The sequence below is a fragment of the Fulvia fulva genome, chromosome 4, assembly GCF_020509005.1.
Source record: "Fulvia fulva chromosome 4, complete sequence".
Classification (NCBI taxonomy): domain Eukaryota; kingdom Fungi; phylum Ascomycota; class Dothideomycetes; order Mycosphaerellales; family Mycosphaerellaceae; genus Fulvia; species Fulvia fulva.
The window spans coordinates 4407233-4426937 of record NC_063015.1 but is presented as its reverse complement, the minus strand read 5'-3'; the positions used below and the strand labels follow the sequence as shown (position 1 = coordinate 4426937).

At 46.5% G+C, this 19705-nt stretch overlaps 1 protein-coding gene across 1 annotated transcript; it reads right to left on the bottom strand.

Moving 5' to 3' along the window:
- Positions 1-460: 460 nt before the first annotated feature.
- Positions 461-889, bottom strand: CLAFUR5_04924 (uncharacterized protein; the record flags this gene model as incomplete). Its single annotated transcript, XM_047904072.1, has 1 exon — positions 461-889. One exon carries the CDS (start codon positions 887-889, stop codon positions 461-463), a length of 429 nt encoding a protein of 142 aa, XP_047760202.1.
- Between the last annotated feature and the right edge of the window lie 18816 nt (positions 890-19705).

The window sequence follows — 19705 nt, the reverse complement described above, 5'->3', positions numbered from 1 at the left end:
AAGCGATAGCGTCACATTGATGTTGAATGACCGACATGTTCTCCGGCACGGTCATGATGGCTAGGGCGTGATAGCGCTGTAGATGAAAGGTGATCGAGCAGTTGCATGTAATCGTCGACGGTGTTTGTAGGTGCGAAGATCCTAGTGAAGTGGGAAAGAACGATCAGTAACGGTCGGACGGATAGTGCCGAAGTTTCACCCTCTACTAACACGAGCATGAGCCTAGCGAGATCGATGCGACCACGAACGAACACCTGCATGAAAGCAGATGTGCTTTGTGTCCAACCGAACCTCACTCTTTGCAGCTGTCTGCCTGAGTTTGCAGCAGCAATCTACGTCTTTTCCACGTCTGCACCCTCGAGGCCGGTCAAGACCTCTTCTTCATCTCCCTCAAACTCACATGCACCCTCGTACCAGGAAAGATACAAGCCTATCCAAAATTCAGCATCATCAACCCCTCTTAAAACTCTGCCAACAACTCTGAGAACCCCTTGGCCAGTACTGGACTCACCTCACGCAAAGTGCACCCACACGCCTCCACCCCACACCGACAAGCCGTCTGCAGACCCGACCAGATAATCTGCTGCTCTCCCCGAGGCACTCTCCACTCCTTCTCCTCAGCCAGCTCGTAGAAGGCCTTCTTGATCGACCTGAAGAACTCCATGACGGAGGTCTCGCCTGTGACTGGAATGAGCACAGGGTCGGGGTACCCTGGGACGACGTCGACCATGAGGATGTAAGTCGTAAGGACGGCGTCGATGATGGCTTGTTTGTTGGTTGAGATGATCTCGGTGAAGGCGGAGTTGGCACTCTTTGCATGGACTTCGTTGGCGTAGATGGCCTTGACCAGGTCCTTGGGAATGTCGAGGGTGATGGTTATGGGTGGCATGGTGGTGGTGGCGGTGGTGGTGGTAGTGATGTTGGTGGTAAAGGTGGGCGTAAGTGTGTCAGGCTGGTTTTGATTTTGCGAGTGGGGTCTGAGAGAGTGAGTGTTTGATAGAGGTGCAGTGTGCTTGCTGCCTGCTATTGAGCTAACGAACGACGTTTGTACATGGTGCCAAGACAGACTGATCAACAAACAAACGAGTCAAAAATGAGGTGAATGACTTGATTGTTTGTACCCTGCTAGCTCGTGACTTGCCTTGCAAGTGAATACACAGCATCTGACTTGCCTTGGTTGCTCAACTTGTGACGTGCCAAGACCTATATCGTCGTCGTTACTAGTGTTGCTGTCGGAGGTGTTGTTGCCGGAGTTCTCACCCTATTGAACAGCTCTTTCTCAATCGTTATCACCCCTTGCTTGCACTAGCTTTTCAAGGTCATTAGGTTGTTAATAGTGCTTGCTGCTATGTGCCTTCGCTTCGGTATAAGAATATCACCTACTTGACTAAACTGTCGCTCCGGCTCATCACTCATTATAGGGCAGCAGTAGATATCGAGCGCTATTCGTGCTAGATTGGGCCATTACGGTAGCTTATCAACCTAATACTTGATAGGTGAATCAGTAATAGCAAGCTCAGCTTCAGGGTACCGCGGTAGGCGTATATACTGCTCTATCTTATCGAGGCCTCGTTAAGCGTAATCTTCGTCGCTCTCGTAATCTTCGACGAAGCCCTTATCGACGGCAAGGTGTAAAGACTGTTACGGCTGCTTCTTCTTGATCGTGACTAGCTTGTAGGTTAGCTAGAGCTTCGTTACCTCTTTCTTACGGCCTATAATCTACGTATTAGTAGGACCGAAGCGGCTATCGCTTTCGTTATACTCAAGCCAACGCCACTTTATTCTTAGGTGTAATACGACTGCTACTACGTACACAGGCGTGTCGTCTAATCGTATAAAGTATTTACTTATCTTCTACTAAGCAAGCTTGATCGCTATAGAGAAGTAACCCTCTATAGTTAAGGGCAGCTCGAGCTCCTTATCCGACACTCGTTTAAGTATTATATTAGCCGTTATTCGAGACCGCGGTAGTGTACGCCGTAGTGGCTAAAGTAGATACCTCTCTCGCTACTCTTTGAAGTATTATATTACGCGAGCGAAAGTAGGTAGTACCTACTAGATTATACCGAAGTTACCGCCGGCATCACCTTATAGAGTTATCGTTACGTCCTTTAACGGCCGAAGGATCTCGATATATCGCTTAATAATAGTCTAATCGTTAGCGGTAAGGTCATCGCGTACGATCGAAGGAGGTTTACGACTAGGCTCTATACCGCGCTCTATATAGCGGCGTAGGTAGTTATACTAGCTATCGACTTCTCGGCGTATAAACTCGTCAATAGCTAGTATTAGGTACGCGGCTCTCTCGGCACTATCGATATAGCTATTCTAGCGTATCTCGATAGCGTAGATAATACCGTATATATCTTAAGCGCTATCCGGCTTCGTTAGAGTAATAAGGTCAAGTTGTAGTTAATCTAATAGCTCTAGGCGCTAAGGTGACGAGTTAATAAAATATAGTACGTAGTAAAGCTTACCGATAGGCCCTCGCTTTCGCTATAGTAGTAGATTAGCCTCTTTAACCGATTTAATAGCGATAAGCTCGTCTTTGAAGCCCTACGTAATATTACCTACGTACTTACCGAAGAGCGTAGCTTATATAGTAAGGTTAAAGGTATAACTAGTAACGTGCTTTACTACCGAGCGGGCTATACTACCGAGCGGGCTACTTTTACTAAGAACTATACTACTTCTACTTCGATTACGACGGTATCTTAACACGACGACATCCTATAGAATCGTTACTAGGAGGACAATTCCTCTTTAGATTCTTCGCTATCTAGTAAGTCTACTTAATAGGTACGTACGTTATGCCCCGACTCGCTATATCGCTTATAGCGTCGTAGCCTTAGTACTAGCCGAACACTATCTAGCGACTCTCTACTCACTTCCTACCTCCTAGTATCCTCTAGAGGTATTAATTGCGACGCCTTATCGAAGGTTAGAGACCCTCTAGACTAAATGTACTTGCGCTTTCGTGCTTTTTGCTATATAAGGGCCTCGTTAGACTTACGTAGCTTACTAATCTCGCTTTATATAAGAGCTATCTAATATGCTATCTCTCTACTCCCTTTTATAAGCTAATATACCCCTTCCTATAACGAGTTTGGCGATAAACCTGCCCGGGCACGCATTTTGTTCGTTACTAGTATCGATTAAGAGTGGAATTCTTTTGTAGTTCGTAGTGTCTTCGACTCCTAAGGGGTAGAGTCCGGAGCTAGAGGGGTTGGCGTACGTAGCTTAATATTAAGCTTGTCTATTACTACCTATAGATTAAATAGAACTAAACTAGCGCCTCTAAAGCTCGATAGGATGTTCTCCTATCTAAATACAGCGTTATAGGCTGCCCGGAAGGCGCGTAGGAACTCTACTTTGTCGATATAAGTAATGCGCTAGCGTGCTAAGCCCGAGAGCTAAGCACCGTATACCTTCTTTAAAGGCGAATAGTAACCTATATCTAATAGCTAGAGTAAGTACGAGGCGTGCGATAGTATATATAGGGCCAAGATCTTATATTCCTTATATAGATTCTAGAATGCCTTCGAGTTATAGCTCTCGTAGCTATCGATAATAAGTAGTCTCTATACCCTAGTCGTACGAGCTATAGTATACTTCTAGAAATGCTCTAGCTACCGTATACCGAACTTATTGTTAGTCTAGCCATTCTCTATTAGCCCGATTGTCTAGTCTAGACCCAAGTTGCCGTCTTAGTACTAGGCACTAATATACTGTTTGCCTATAAGGATAACGTAGGGTAGGAGCGCTATTCCGTCTATATAGATAGTCTTAATTACTGTTACCTATTCTCTATTGCCCTATTAAACGACCTTCCTGTCATGGTCTCCCCACAGAGTGTACAGAAGGTGGGGACAGAAGAGCCTCAGAGTGCTCAGAAGTCGTCAAGAAGTGACAGTCCAGCTTGGTGTGTGAGCACCAAGAATCACATGCCCCGCAACATTCACTACGGGACCCAGCCCTCCAAATTCACCCCTCTACCAAACCTTGACAGATTCACTTCGGCTCGTGACTGTGTGACTCACGGCACTCCCGCGAGCACCCGCGACTGCGCTGGACCCTAGAAGAAGCACGTGGAAGACTCGGAACGTAGGGCAGGTTGGAATAAGGTTTTGAGCAAAGCTGCTGAGCGCGGCTTCGCACGGGTTAGCCCTGTTGATGCGGGGACACGCACTCGCGAGGGTCGCGTATAAATATCTGGCCTTCCCCAGGCCTCTCTTGCTTCCTTCGTCTTTTGTTTTGTGTAGCAATCATACCATACCCTTTTGCATCTGCACTTCGCACCTGCATTCTCGCTTTCACCCTTGCATCTCACAGGCCAGGCTCTCGCCCTGACATCACAAAAGACCAACAAACCGTCAACCACTCGAGTCATCCTCATGGGTGACCACGCCACCGATGGAGGTGTCAACCTCGACAACCAAGACACTCCATTCCACTTCAGTGAGTGGACTGACATCCCCTTCTCGAACGCCGCTGCCTTCGGTGCCTGGGCAAACGCCAACCCCGACACCGCCTACGCTCTCATCAACCGCACCGTCTCCTCTTTCCGCGAGACCGCCCAGCAGGTCGAGCAAGCAAACAACCAAGCAACATACCTTCAAGGTATTGTGAACACCTTCCAGAACCTCGCCCCGCACGCCGACGACAACCGCCGCCAGCACTTCTCCAAGAAGGTCAACGACCCAGACGAGTTCGACGGCAACAAGAGCAAGTTTGAGGCATTTGAGACACAGCTCACCATCAAGCTGTTGGCTAATGCCGACCACTTTCCGCAAGAGAAGGACAAAGTCACGTACGTCTTCTCCCTCCTTCGGGGAGACGCCGCGGCTCAGGTACAACACTACATCGACAACGCCACGCAGACTATCGGCTGCCCGGACGTCCTCACCTTGATGCAGGACCTCCGTGCTGCCTTTGGTGATCCAGACCGTAGAGCCACCGCCCAGAACGCCATCCACAACCTCCTCCAGAAGAACAAGAGCTTCGCCGAGTACCTCGCGGCCTTCAACCGCGACATCGGGTTCACCGGCTACAACGAAGAGACCAAGAAGAGCACTCTCCGCCGTGGTTTGTCAGCAGAGCTTCTTCGAGCCCTCGAGGACAAGGACGTCGGTGCTATGAGCTTCCGTGAGCTCGTCGAGACCTGCCAGCGCCTCGACTCCAACATGAAACACACCGCCTCTCTCCTCGCTTCCCGTTCTCAAGGTCGTCAGCCTCGTGGTCCCGGAAGCCACTTCGCTGCTCCACTAGGCGCCGCCGCTCCTACGGCTCTCCCTCCCGTCTCTGTAGGTGACGCTATGGATCTCAGCGCTGGTGCCGCCGTCCCTCGAGTCCAGGGCCTCGTCAACGGTAAGCTCACTCCCGAAGAGAAGCTTCGCCGTCGCCAGGCCGGACTCTGCACCTACTGCGGCGGTCCAGGCCACATCGCAGCCAACTGTCCGCAGCTCGCTGCCCGTAACGCCCGCAACCCGGTTCGCGGCGCTGTCGGCGCTATCGAGCCTGCTCCTGCTGCTCCCGCTGAGCAGGAAAAAGCCTAGGTCTTCCTCATCGACGCGATGAAGACCAAGAACAACGTTTACCGAAAGTGAAGAGAGGAAAGAAGTTGAGGATCAATACAGCACAGCTAGACCTGTACGACGAGACGGGCAAGGACCACGCTTGCAAACCGTTCGTCACGAATGTAAATATCGGCTCAAAGAAACTCTCTTCTTCCAATCTCACTCTCATGGACACTGGCGCACTAGGCGAGTCTTTTATGGACTATAAACTCGCGACCTCTCTCAACCTCGAACCCCAGGAACTGAAGTACCCTCGCACCCTTGAACTCTTTGACGGCACGGAGACTACCACTGGTAAGATTACTCATGTTGTACACACGTCAATCACCCTCGGAGGCAAGCGTATGTCGATCACCAGCTTCCTTACGTCCCTACCGCATCAGAAGTTTATCCTCGGCCTCCCCTGGTTCAGACGACACCGACCTATCATCGACTGGACTTCCCTTACTGTCAGCTTCCCTCCAGAAGTTCCTCCGGCACCTCCGCCTTCTCCGCCGCCTCAGCGCGGTCCTGAGTATACCAAGATCTTCCAGGTGAACGCCGCTGCCTTCACCACTGCTGCTAAGCAGCCCAAAGCTCAAGTCTTCGCCGCCTCTCTCCGCGATATCGACATCGCCCTCGAGAAGCTCGACAAGAAGCGTACACCTACCGACCCTGCTACGAAGGTCCCTCCTTGGGCACACCACATCCTCCACGTATTCGATGCTAAAGCCGCAGACGAGCTGCCTCCTCATCGCCCTCACGACCACAAGATTGAGCTAGAAGAAGGTGCAGAGACACCGTTCGGACCGTTATATTCCATGTCCCGAGAAGAGCTTATCGTCCTCAAGAGATACCTCGAAGAGAACCTAAAGAAGGGGTTCATTCGAGCGAGCCGTTCCAGCGCTGGCAGTCCCGTCATGTTCGTCAAGAAGCCCGGCGGTGGTCTACGCTTCTGCGTAGACTACCGAGGCTTGAACGCTGTTACAAAGAAGAACCGCTACCCAATACCGTTGATTCAGGAGACGCTCGAGCGCCTCTCTAAGGCCAAGTACTTCACCAAGCTCGATGTCATCGCTGCGTTCAACAAGTTACGAATGGCAGAAGGACACGAGTATCTCACAGCCTTCCGTACTCGCTACGGGCTGTTCGAGTCGCTCGTTATGCCCTTCGGCGTTTGTAACGGGCCTAGTACCTTCCAGAACTTCATTAACGACATCCTTCAGGAGTTCCTCGATCAGTTCTGCACTGCCTACATCGACGACATCCTAGTCTATAGCGAGACCAAGGAGGAGCACCGCGAGCACGTCTGTAAGGTCCTTCAGAAGCTCGCAGACGCCGGCTTGCAGCTCGACATCGACAAGTGCGAGTTTGAGAAGACCGAAGTCAAGTTCCTTGGTTTGATCATTACCGCAGACGGCATCAAGATGGACCAAGAGAAGATCGACGCTATCGTCGAATGGGATGCTCCTACGAACGTCAAAGAGGTCCAGGGTTTCCTAGGCTTTGCCAACTTCTACCGCCGCTTCATCCACGCATTTTCGGGCGTGGTACGCCCTTTGACGAAGCTCACGCGCAAGGGTGAGAAGTTCGCCTGGACCGACGAATGCCAGGAGGCTTTTGACTTGCTCAAAGCGAAGTTTGTTGAGAACCCGCTTCTACGGCACTTCGATTTCGAACTGGAGACCCGTGTAGAGACCGACGCATCCGACGGCGTGGTGGGCGGTGTCCTGCTACAACGCCGCTCGCCTGAATCCCCCTGGTTACCTGTCGCCTTCCTCTCCAAGAAGATGACCGCCACGGAGTGTAACTACGAGATCTACGACAAGGAGCTTCTCGCCATCGTCAAAGCTTTCGAAGAGTGGCGCCCCGAGCTCGAAGGCTCTGCTATGCCCGTCCAAGTAAGCTCCGACCATAAGAACCTCGTCTACTTTATGAAGAGCAAGCTGCTCAATCGTCGCCAGGCCCGCTGGAGCGAGTTCCTCTCCCGGTTCAACTTCGTGATCTCGTACACGCCCGGCAAGGCCAACTCGATGGCCGACGCCCTTACCCGCCGCCCTGGTGACTCTCCAGTTGATCGAAGAGGGGGCCGGCAAATCGCAGGGCAACAAGTCATCAAAGAGCACAACCTCTCTTCCGAGCTTCGAGAGTACCTATCGAATGGCCAGCCTACGCTCGCCGCTTCCTTTGCTACTCTCGTGCTCGCTCCTGCCTACCTTGACGAGAGTGACGATGAATCCGAGCCTGAAGAATACGCCTCGGACGCTGAGGACTTGAACGACGATGAAGAGGGCTCAGTAACGACCGACGGCTCATCCGAATCAGACCTTGAGGGGTTTGATAATGAGGAGCAGCCCGAAGGCATCATGGCACGAGTACGAACAGCGTACGATGCCGACATAGACGCCCAAGAGTTAGTTCAGGCCCTTGAATCTGGCGCGAGGACATTCCCGGGCTTCTCGCTGTCCGAGTGCGAGCTCCAGGAAGGTGTCGTCTACTTCCGTAAGAAGCTTTACGTACCGCAGCCCGAAGGCTCTAATATCCGAGCTGAGATTCTTCAAATCATCCACGACTCCGCCTCTGGGGGTCACCCAGGCGTAGCCAAGACCCACAAGCTCCTCGCTAGGTATTACTGGTGGCCGCATTCCTGGAAGGACGTCCGCCGCTACGTGCTGAACTGCGCTGCTTGCCGAAGAGCCAAAGCTAACCGCCACCGTCCCCACGGTCTCTTGCACCCTCTCCCGGCTCCTGATCGTCCGTGGAAGCACATCACTATGGACTTTATCACCGATCTTCCTCACGGCAAGACCTTCAGCGGCGTGAAAGCAAAGGCCCTTCTAGTGATCGTGGACCGTCACTCCAAGGACCGGTACATGATCCCGTGCTGGAGCATGACCGCAAAGGAGACTGCTCGCTTGTTCTACGAATTCGTCTGGCGCTTTCAAGGCCTCCCGGATAGCATCACCTCTGACAGAGGCACCCAGTTCATCTCGCACTTCTGGAAGCGTCTGTGTGCTATCCTAGGCATCAAGCATAACCTCTCGACCAGTTTTCAGCCACAGACCGACGGCCAGACCGAAATTACGAACGCTATCCTCGAGCAGGTCCTTCGTTGCTTCGTCGACTACCACCAGAAGGATTGGCCTCAGCATATCCCTGCGGTGGAGTTCGCTACTCGTAACTGGGACTCGGAGACTACTGGCTACTCTCCCTTCTATACTACGAGAGGTTACCACCCTCGTACAGGCATGGAACCAGAAGAACCTCTCCCGCCTACCGAAGACGCAAACGAGCAAGCAGCAGACGAGTTCGCTACTATGCTCTCACAGATCCATGAAGAAGTTCACGACGAGATGGTGTACGCACAAGCAATCTACGAGGATCAAGCCAATCGTCGTCGCCAGCCAGCTCCCGACTACCAAGTAGGCGATATGGTCTACCTCAACTCCAAGAACATCAAGACAGACCGCCCCTCCAAGAAGCTGAACTGGAAGAACCTAGGTCCTTTTGAGATCACCGAGCGTATCAGTTCACACGCCTACCGTCTAGCTCTTCCTGCGAACATAAAGATCCACGACGTCTTCCATCCCGTACGCCTTCGGCCGTCGGCTGAGGACCCATTCCCGAACCAAAACCAAGACATGCCAGGTCCTCCCGATGAAGTAGAAGTCGACGAGCCTGTTAACCTACCTTCTGACGACTATGCCGTCCGCAAGATCCGGGGAATCCGCGTAGAGCCCAACGACGTTGAAGGACTACCGCCGATCAAGTATGAAGTCGAATGGCAAGGTTGCCCTGAGTGGGATACCTCATGGGAACCTATCCAACATATCATCTTCAATCGTCAAGCAATCGAAGAATACCACGCCCGCGCAGACGGCCCAGAAGTCAACATCGGCAGGCTCTTCGAATCTGAGCTTTTCGACGGGGCTTACCAATGGTGTATCGACCATGACATCAGGCCTAGGCCTGGTACTGAAGCTGAACATCCTCGATATGTGGAACTACTACGGCTTCGTAGGAACTCAGCTTTGTTCGGGGGGGCTACTGTCATGGTCTCCCCACAGAGTGTACAGAAGGTGGGGACAGAAGAGCCTCAGAGTGCTCAGAAGTCGTCAAGAAGTGACAGTCCAGCTTGGTGTGTGAGCACCAAGAATCACATGCCCCGCAACATTCACTACGGGACCCAGCCCTCCAAATTCACCCCTCTACCAAACCTTGACAGATTCACTTCGGCTCGTGACTGTGTGACTCACGGCACTCCCGCGAGCACCCGCGACTGCGCTGGACCCTAGAAGAAGCACGTGGAAGACTCGGAACGTAGGGCAGGTTGGAATAAGGTTTTGAGCAAAGCTGCTGAGCGCGGCTTCGCACGGGTTAGCCCTGTTGATGCGGGGACACGCACTCGCGAGGGTCGCGTATAAATATCTGGCCTTCCCCAGGCCTCTCTTGCTTCCTTCGTCTTTTGTTTTGTGTAGCAATCATACCATACCCTTTTGCATCTGCACTTCGCACCTGCATTCTCGCTTTCACCCTTGCATCTCACAGGCCAGGCTCTCGCCCTGACACTTCCTCTTTCTACTACGCCTTTCTAAACCCGTAACGACGCTCTAAGACGTAATAACACCTATTATAAACCCTGTCTCGTCGAAGTAATAGGTGTCCTAGTTAAGGATGCTATACTTCTCCTTTATATTACGTATAAGTAAGAACTACCTCTCGATAACGTCTAGATCTTCTATTAGGGCTCGCTAACGATCGTATCTACGTGTTATATGAACCTTTAGCTCACGATACCGCCTAATAAACCTGTCTGTCTAATTAAGACTAGCCGGCTTAAGACCCTTCTCTTATAGTAATAAATCGGCTATTGCTCGTATACTAGCCTTTAATAGCGGGAAACCTCTAAGATCTAGCTCGAGTATGTACTTAAGTATCACCCTCTCTTCTAGCTCTATAAGCTTCTTCGAATTAGGCTCGTAGTCGCCCCGAGGAGGTCGTCTATTTAATCGATACCCTAGTATAGTTCGAGACGCGTCGTATACCTTTATAGCAAGTCGATTCGTGATTGTCGCGTCGCGTTTCGTGGCCTAGATAGCTAAGGTCAGTTTGGCCTCGTTTGAAGACAATATACGCTATAATAGTAGTTATATAGCTATATCTATAGAAGTGGTACAGTTCTTAGCAAAAGTGGCCCGCTCGGTAGTATAGCCCGCTCGGTAGTAAAGCACGTTATAGCAAAGCTAGTACTACTTCTTATTGAGTCCGTACTCGGTAGATATAAAGCCTATTACCTTCGGGTTATTACTAGCGTTATTAGTAATAAAGTAACCGATCTTATACTCTACGCCGTAGTAGACAAGCGTATTACTAATAGTCTTAGAGATGTTATATCTAGAATAACAACCTCGCTATTGTAGTAATACGAGTAGTATCTTTATAGCTTTACCGTCCTTATTAATAAAGTAAGCAACGAGCCTAAGTAGTACGAGCTTATTCTTCGAAGTCTATAAGTCGAAGCTATAGCTAATATTGCTTAATAATAAGGCCAACTCTTCCGTAATATAGCCTAGTATCTTATCGTAGATTCTATCGATTTTTAAGCCGGTAGTAACTTAATATAGTAGATAGGACTTATAGCGCTCTTAAAGGTAGACAAGTAGTCGTCTAAAGCGCACTGTCTAGACTTTATAATAGAGGATATTGTCTTTGATAATCTAGCTATAAAGTAGTACGAGAAACTCGTCCTTATCAAATTCGATAGTAGCTCGTTATTAATCTACTTACTACTATAATATTGATCCAAGCCTTTCCTCTTTCCCTTTTAGTCAAATGACACCGTTACTATCGGTATAGTACTTCGTCTTTATCTAGTTCGAAGTACTAGTCGTAGAGACGTTAGTCTTATAGATACCCTTCTCTTTTCTACTAGCGCTATAGTATAGCTTATAGAGCTAGTATTCGAGCCTATCTTTGTCCTTAATAGGCCAGCCGTAGTTCTAAATAAATAATAAGTAGTTACGGTCTTATAAGGTACGGTAATAGTATTAACGAGCTAAGGGCCCCTTTAGACCCTGAAATTTACGCGTCGAATCTCGTTAACCTTTAACGGTTAATTACGTAGTAGGGGTATATAGGGGTACTACTAAGATATATATAGTTAGGAGGCGACCTTAGTAGGAAGCTAGGATTTACGAAGAATCTCTCTATAAGGCGAAGATACGGGAATCTAAAAATTTCAGATTTATTATCTTTTTTTTAGGATCACTATATATATTTTACGGCCCGCGGACCGACAAGTATATATACCTACGCGTAAGCTATCCTAGGGTTACTAGGCGCGCCCTTACTTACTAGGGTGGTTAGTCGTCTATATATTAGTAGTTAATAAGGGGGGGTTTTAAGTATATACCCGGTAGTATTATTAGTACATTTTAGTAAAATCAAGGTTAAGGTCGACTCGAAGTCGAAATCTTAAGGTATTAAGGTACCTAAGGTCAAGGTTCTTAGTATTAAGCAAAGTAAGTATAACGTTACGAGCAAGGTTATAAACAAGATTATAAGTTTTAGTTATATCTTTATTAAGCTTCGAGTCGTTTACTAGTATTAGAGCTAGCTATTACGGGTAGCCCGCGACCCCCTACTATAGCTACGTCGGCCCGGCTGAACCGTAGACCTTCCGTATCGGGTTAGCGCGGCTTAGCTTTACTTTATAACTTCGCCGCGCCTCGCTCTCCTCTTTCGTAGCTTCGTAGAACAATAACTATCTCGTTCGGACCCTATAATACGCGCGCCCTTATAGTTTGTTCTACTACCCTACCTAGATCGCGGATCTAGGTAAGGGACGCGTAACAATAGGAACAGACAGAACCGTAGAACTCGAGAACGCGTAGAGTCGCATTAGAACATAGAATACGGTAAGGCGTATAGCGCGTAGATACCTAGAGAACGTAACGTAGCGACATTATTAGTAGGTAGTCGCGCGCTCGTAGACAGTTAGGATATAGGCACCGTTACGCCTCCCCCGAACCTAGATAATATAACTTTATAAATAGCAAACGGCGGCATACTACCGCTACCTAAGCCTAAGGGCAAAAGTAAGTAGCGTATATCTCTTTTCCCCGACCTCTCCTCTTTCCCTTAGAGTTAGACATAGGACGACAACCGGCGGGTTATAGTAGACACCGGTGTCGCGCTATAATAAGAGATTAATAAAGCTTACTAGAAGGCCTTCGAGCGAGAAGAAGGTAGTAAGATTGACTTTATAGAACTGTTCGAGTTCAAGCTCGAAGAGAACCTAGGCGGCGACCTAGACGAGGTGTATCTATTACTCGACGAGGCAGAATATATTCTCGTATCTCAATACTAGAATGTTACCCTAGACAACCTTACGACCCTTATATCCTAACACCCGAAGACTACCTACGACTTCGTGCTACAAGTAGTTAACACGGCGATTACTAAGGGCAGACAACTCGATATAATAGAGCGAGCTAACGACCTCTAGAACACCTAGTACACTACGCTATATACCGAATACGACCGCATCTATAAGATACTACGAAGTGAAGAGCTTGTTATATAGAAAATAGCAGCAGATCTTAAGAGCAAGAAGGATTACGACCTAGCTAAGTTATAAGAGATAGAGAAGAAATATAAGGAAGCTAATAACCTATATAAGTAGTTTAGCGAGATCTACGAGAAGGAGAAGAAGAAGGCATAAGATGCTAAGGTGAAGAACTAGGCCCTATAATAAGAAGTCGATGACCTAAAGGCTCGGCTTAAGGTAGGAGATACTATATAGAACGGAGGTAGGGGCCGCTTAGGCCGCCGACCCTCTCGTTCCCGCCTACGCGAGACCTTACTCGAGTAGCTAATACGTAAGTATCGCAAAGCTACTAGTAGAGGTGGCGGTAGCGGTAGTAGTAATAACGGTAGAGACGACGATGACCGTAGTAATAATAGCCGAGGACGTAATAACGACCGTCCGCGACTAGGACCTAATAATAGTCGTAACTCGAGAATACGTAACACCCGTACCTAGACACTACTAGTTGACCTTCTAGAACGTCTCTTTACTATTAACCGTACTCTTACTCGCGGTATAGAGATCGGTAAGGGTGTGCCTAACCCTAAGTACTTTAAGAACGATAATGACCCTAATTTCGATAGCTAGTATAGTAGTGTTCTCCTAAAGCTAACTATAGTAACCTTCCGTACTATAGTAGATAGTCTACGCTTCGTATATAGGTAGACGTAAGGTAATCCTTAGCGAAGTATTAAGCCGAGGAACCCTATACCTAGACAGTAGTCCTTTAACGAGTTTAAGACTAGAGAAGAGTTATTAGATTAGATAATACGCTAATATAGTATACGTAATAAAGGAACTAAGGCTATAGTTAATATTACCACCTATAAGTAAGAATAAGGCGAAACCTTTATAGCCTTCTATACCCGCTACTCGAAGTTACGCGCCTAGATATTATAGACCGATAAGACCGAGCTTATACTATTCCGTAACCGACTAAACCGTAAGTACTCTATTAAGACCTTCGGTAACCGCGAAGTCGACCGCCGCCTAGATAGTATATAAGACGTTATCGAGGAGTATACCGTACTAGACGAGAGCTTCTACGAGATAGATCGACTATACCCGTAGAAGGAGCGCCCCCGTAGTAATAGTAACTCGAACGGTAATAGCGGCTAGAATAACTAGAACAACGGTAACGTAGTTACTAGTACCGCTACCGGTATAGTAGGTACCTTAGTATAGCGCCTACTATAGTACGCTAGTACTAAGAAGAAGGAGGATCTGCCGACATATCTATAGAACCTACCTACGCTTAACCGTAAGTAGCGCGAAGACCTTAAGAAGTAGGGTAAGTACTACCGCTATCGTATAGGTTCTTACGTATCGACTAACCCTAAATACCTAATATATAGGTACGATAGCGACTATCGCCTACCGCGTCTACGCAATACTACGCCGAATCCGAACGCGAACCTCAGTTCCCTAGCCGCCGATCCGTAGTAGGGAAATAGTACGACCGCTGCCTAAGCGTAGTAGATAGCGGTCACCCGAACTTCCTAGGATAGAAAGAGTATAAGATTAAGAGACACGGAATATAAGAGACGGTAATAGACTATAGTAAGGAGCTTAAGATATCGGTATACGTACTAGATAAACAATAGCTAGCTATACACCCTTATATAGTGTTACCCGTAATAATAAAATATAGAAAGGCTCGAGGCCTTATAGATTCTACTTCTACTATTAAAGTGAATGCCCGTATACTAGCGTATATAGTTACGTATAGCTATAGACTAGGGTTATATCTCTACTATTAGACACCTAGCGACCTATAATAATATTAACTATTAATCTATACCTAATAGGTTATAAGCCCGAGGGGCGTTATCCGACACCTATAGATGTACTAGACACTGCTAATACGTGCTATAGTACTATAAACGACCTTTAGAGGTGCTATCGTCGCCGCCGTAACGTTACTATCGCTATCGTATATAGGCTAAGGCCGGAAATCAGAATTTTTACTAGACCCTTCGAGCGATACAACCGTAGGCTACGGCTATACGACGAGCCCTATATATATATACACACGATTAGCAATACTAGTTACACTACCTACTAAGGCCGACGCGCCTATAAACAAGCGGCGTCGTTATAGCTATCGCTAAATAAGGAGGTAACGGCAAAAGAACCGATATCCGACCTTTACGGCCTATATATCTCCCTTAGTAAAACAGGTCTATAGTGCTACGGCACTTATATAACAGATATATATACAAGGGATTAGATTATATAGTCATAGACATATATATATTAGGCTAAGCCGCTATAATATATAGATATAGGCGAAACCGACGCTATATATATTAAGCGGGTAGAGCTATAGGATAAGAAGCGCTTCTAGGCCTACGCCGAGGTCCTTAATAGATATAGTACTACGGCCTATAAGATTGTTCTTAAGGTACGAGAAGCGAACAAGTCAGTACGACAGGCCCTCGACGACCTTAAGGTATAGTTTAAGAAGGATAAAATGAACTAGGCTCGGTAAGTACTTAAGAAGCTACTTACGACTTACCTCGCGTCCTTAAATAGCGACATTATAGCACTCGGTGACGTAATCAAGACACTGTTAGTAGAACTAAAGGACATCGATATACTAGTAACTATACTAGACATCCTTCTAGTCTACTAGTTCCTACGAGTCCTATCCGACGAATATAACTAATTTATTATTAGCTACGTTAGTAGTCACTCCTACTTCCTAGGCGAGCCGAATAGACTATAAGCGATACTAAACAATATAATAGCGGTAGTAGCTAACTTCTAGCTAAGTATATAGTAGAATGCCGCCTTCTACTATAATAATAATAACGATAGCCGTACCTAGCGCCGCCGCGAGAGGCGCCTCGATTACCCTAAATATATATACTCCCGTAAGCACTATAAAGGGGAGTACTAGAAGAAGAACCCCTCGCTTACGCTAGTAGGCTAGGCCGAGAAACAATAGCAGTAGCGATAGGATAATAAGCGGCGCCGTATCGACGATAATAATAGCGATAGTATATTAGTAATCGGCCTACTAACACCTATATAAGGGGAGCAACACCGTATATTTATCTAGGGTAGCGGACATTAGACCTACTTCTAATAGAACGGCTAAGAGGCTATAGCTATCTACTATAACCGTAATCTATACGATGTCTTTATCTAGGATAGTAGTACTAACGGTAGCCTTATCGGTAGAAAGGACCTCTTTATCTAAGAGATCTACTAAGAACTAGCGTCTACCCTAGTATCTTAGGGGGTAGGGGGGTTAGTCACGCCGGTTAGTAAGGGTACTATTAAGTTGCTATATAAGATAATAACTAGTAAGCGTCGCCTTTAAATACTAGAAGTCTACTACTCGCCTACGGTTAGGGTGAACCTAATCGTAATAAGCTAATTCTAGCTATATATCCGCGACATTGTACAAGCTAAAGATAGACTTACCTTCTAGTAGGGGGAACACCAATTCAGTACATCCTAGATAGATAGACTGCTCGTGCTCGATATATAACTCCTATAGCTATATACCGTATATACGGTCGACCTAAAGCTAAAGCTCTAGTATAAGCGGCTTACGTACCTATTAGACGACAATATTAAGAAGCTTATAACTATGTCTACCGGTATATAGCGAATAAGGGATAGAAACTATATCTGCCGTATATATACTCTAGGGCGTATAAAGGAACGGCTATATAGTAGTTACCTATATAAGGGAACCTATATAAATAACCTTACCTATATCGATATTGCTAGTCTATTCGAGCCTAGCTTCGGTAGGTATAGGTACTAGCTATTAGTTCTTAACGATACTACGTAATAGGTAGATAATATCCCTACGCGTATAAAAGACGAGCTCCTCTACTATATACGACATATCGTACTAAACCGCGAAACGCTAGAACGTCCCTTCCGTATCTTTCACCTCGATAGGGTAGGGGAGAACTCGTCGTATAAGCTGTTCGCTTTTCCGTATAACAAGGGCATCGAATACGAATATATAGGCACCGAGCAATACTAGCAAAATAGTACCGTTAAGAGGCTTTAAGGAGTATAGCGTTATAAGCTAACTCTAACACTAATAATAGCGGAGATAGAGCACTAGCTCGACCCGCGCTAGTAGTCGGAGGTACTATAGTATAGCATTACCTATATTCGCAACCGCTTACTAAGTATACGACTAGGGTATACGCCGTTCGAAGTACGGTACGGCGAGAAGCCGAACCTTAGTAATACCCGTAAGATTAGAAGTAAGGCGTATATAATATAGCCTAGCCGGAAGAGGCCTAAAGCGGCTCTAAGTAAGGAGCGGATATATAACGGCTTAATACTCGGCTTTAAAGGCAATAGCTGATATCGAGTCGCTAAAGCCGATAGTAAGGCCGAATAGCGCGATAACGTTATAGTAGATAAGATACGGGCCTATACTAAAAGTAAGGCGCTAGTACTATAGACTATCACTATAGAACTAGTGCCTAAATAGCTAACTAAGATTACTATTTACCGGGTCTATTAGTAGTACGACGAGAGTAACGACGATAGCTCGCTACCCTCCGTACCTAGTTATCTTAAGATACTAGAACAATCGCCGCTACTAGAGCGCTTACCGTCGCTAGAGCGACTACTACTATAGGCCGGGCCGAGCTATAAATAGTAGCCTATTCCGGCGGAAGAGGCATTATATCCGTACGACCGCCGATTACGCCTAGATAAGACTAATATCGTAATAGGAAAGCGAAAGCGTATACTAAGGAACGACTAGTATTTACTACTCTTCTACGTCCTTATACTAGCGGTAGTAACTAACGCTTTCGACCTATAGACAAGGCTCTAGGCATAGCAGTTAGGTCACTAGACCGAATAGTAACTCGCGGAAGACGATAAGGTCCGTTTACTAAAAGAGAACCGTATATAGGTCCTTCGTAGACGTGATTAGATTAAGGGTAAGCAAATACTACGCGGTAAGTAGGTCTATAAGCTTAAGAGAGATACGAATAGTAAGATATAGAGGTATAAGGCTAGATAGGTAGTCCGCGGCTTCGAATAGGTCGCCGGAAGTAACTACTATAACACCTTCGCGTTAGTAGTAAAGCTAATAACCTACAAACTTATCTTTACTATAGTATACGCGTACGACTAGGAGATCGAATAGATAGATGTCAAGATAGCCTTTCTATATAGAGAAGCGGATGCCGATATCTACGTCGAACAACCTACTAGTTATAAGGAAGGCGAAGACATAGTGTACTAGCTTAACAAGGTACTATATAGCCTTAAGTAGTCACTACGTATCTAGTATCTTACACTTGCTACGCTTCTTAAATCATAGGGGTTTACTACTCTAGATAGCGACTATAGTATATTCGCGAAGGATTATACCTTCGTAGCCGTATATATAGACGACCTGCTTATTATAGGGCCTAATAAGTACGAGATCTTATAACTTAAGACAGCTCTTAGCTAGAGGTTTTAAATGACCGACCTAGGCCCTTATTACTATTATCTCGGTATAACTATCCGTCGCGACCGTACTAATAGACGTCTATACCTTAGCTAGCGTGCCTACCTAGAGTCAGTACTAAAGCAATATAGTATATAGGACTATAAGCCTAACTATACTCTAATAGACAGCAATACGAGACTCTATAAGGCGGAAGGCGGCTACGTCGCTATAGCTAAGTTTAAGCTATAGTATTAGTAAGCAGTAGGCTTACTAATATATACTATACTTAGTACTAGGCCTAATATAGAATATGCTATATTAGTAGTTAGTCGCTATTCCTCTAACCCCGACGAGACCTATTAGAGGGTAGTTAAAGGGATTTTTTCGCTACCTTCGCGGTACTATTAACTATAAGCTAATATACGGTAACTTTACGCACCTCGCTAGTTATACCGACTCCGATTAGGCTAGTAAGAAAGACTTACGCCGCTCTATAGCGGGTTACGCTTTTAATATCGGATTAGTAGTCGTAAGCTAGTCTAGTAAGCGATAAGCGACGGTAGCGCTATCTACCTACGAAGTAGAGTATATAGGTTAGACTTAGGCTATAAAAGAGGCTATATAGCTACGCGCACTACTTAAGGAACTTAGTGAAGAACAGCTTATAGCTATAGTTATATACGGTAATAACTAGAGTACTATCGTAATAGCTAAGAATCTAGTCTACTATAGACGTAGCAAGTATATTAATATTTAATAGTACTATATCCGCGAAAAAGTTGAAGACGGTATAGTCGAAATGTGTTAAGATATAGTATCTTAAAGGGAGTCAACAATTAGGAAGTGATCTAGTAGCCTAAGGTATCTACGATAACTTAGCTTATAGGGAGATACCTTCTCTCCCCTTTAGCTTAGATAGATATCTAACATAATCAACACATTAGTTCCTAATATATTGCTATATACTCGTGCTATTAGTTAGTTGAAGATTAATCTCTTACTCTACTCCGCTACTTTCTACCCGTACCTATTTAATAAAATGCGATATATTAGTACTAAGGAGTAGGTCGCTAATAGGCTTACTAAGCTACTAGCTAAGCGAGCCTTCGAACAGTTTAGAAAGGCTATTAG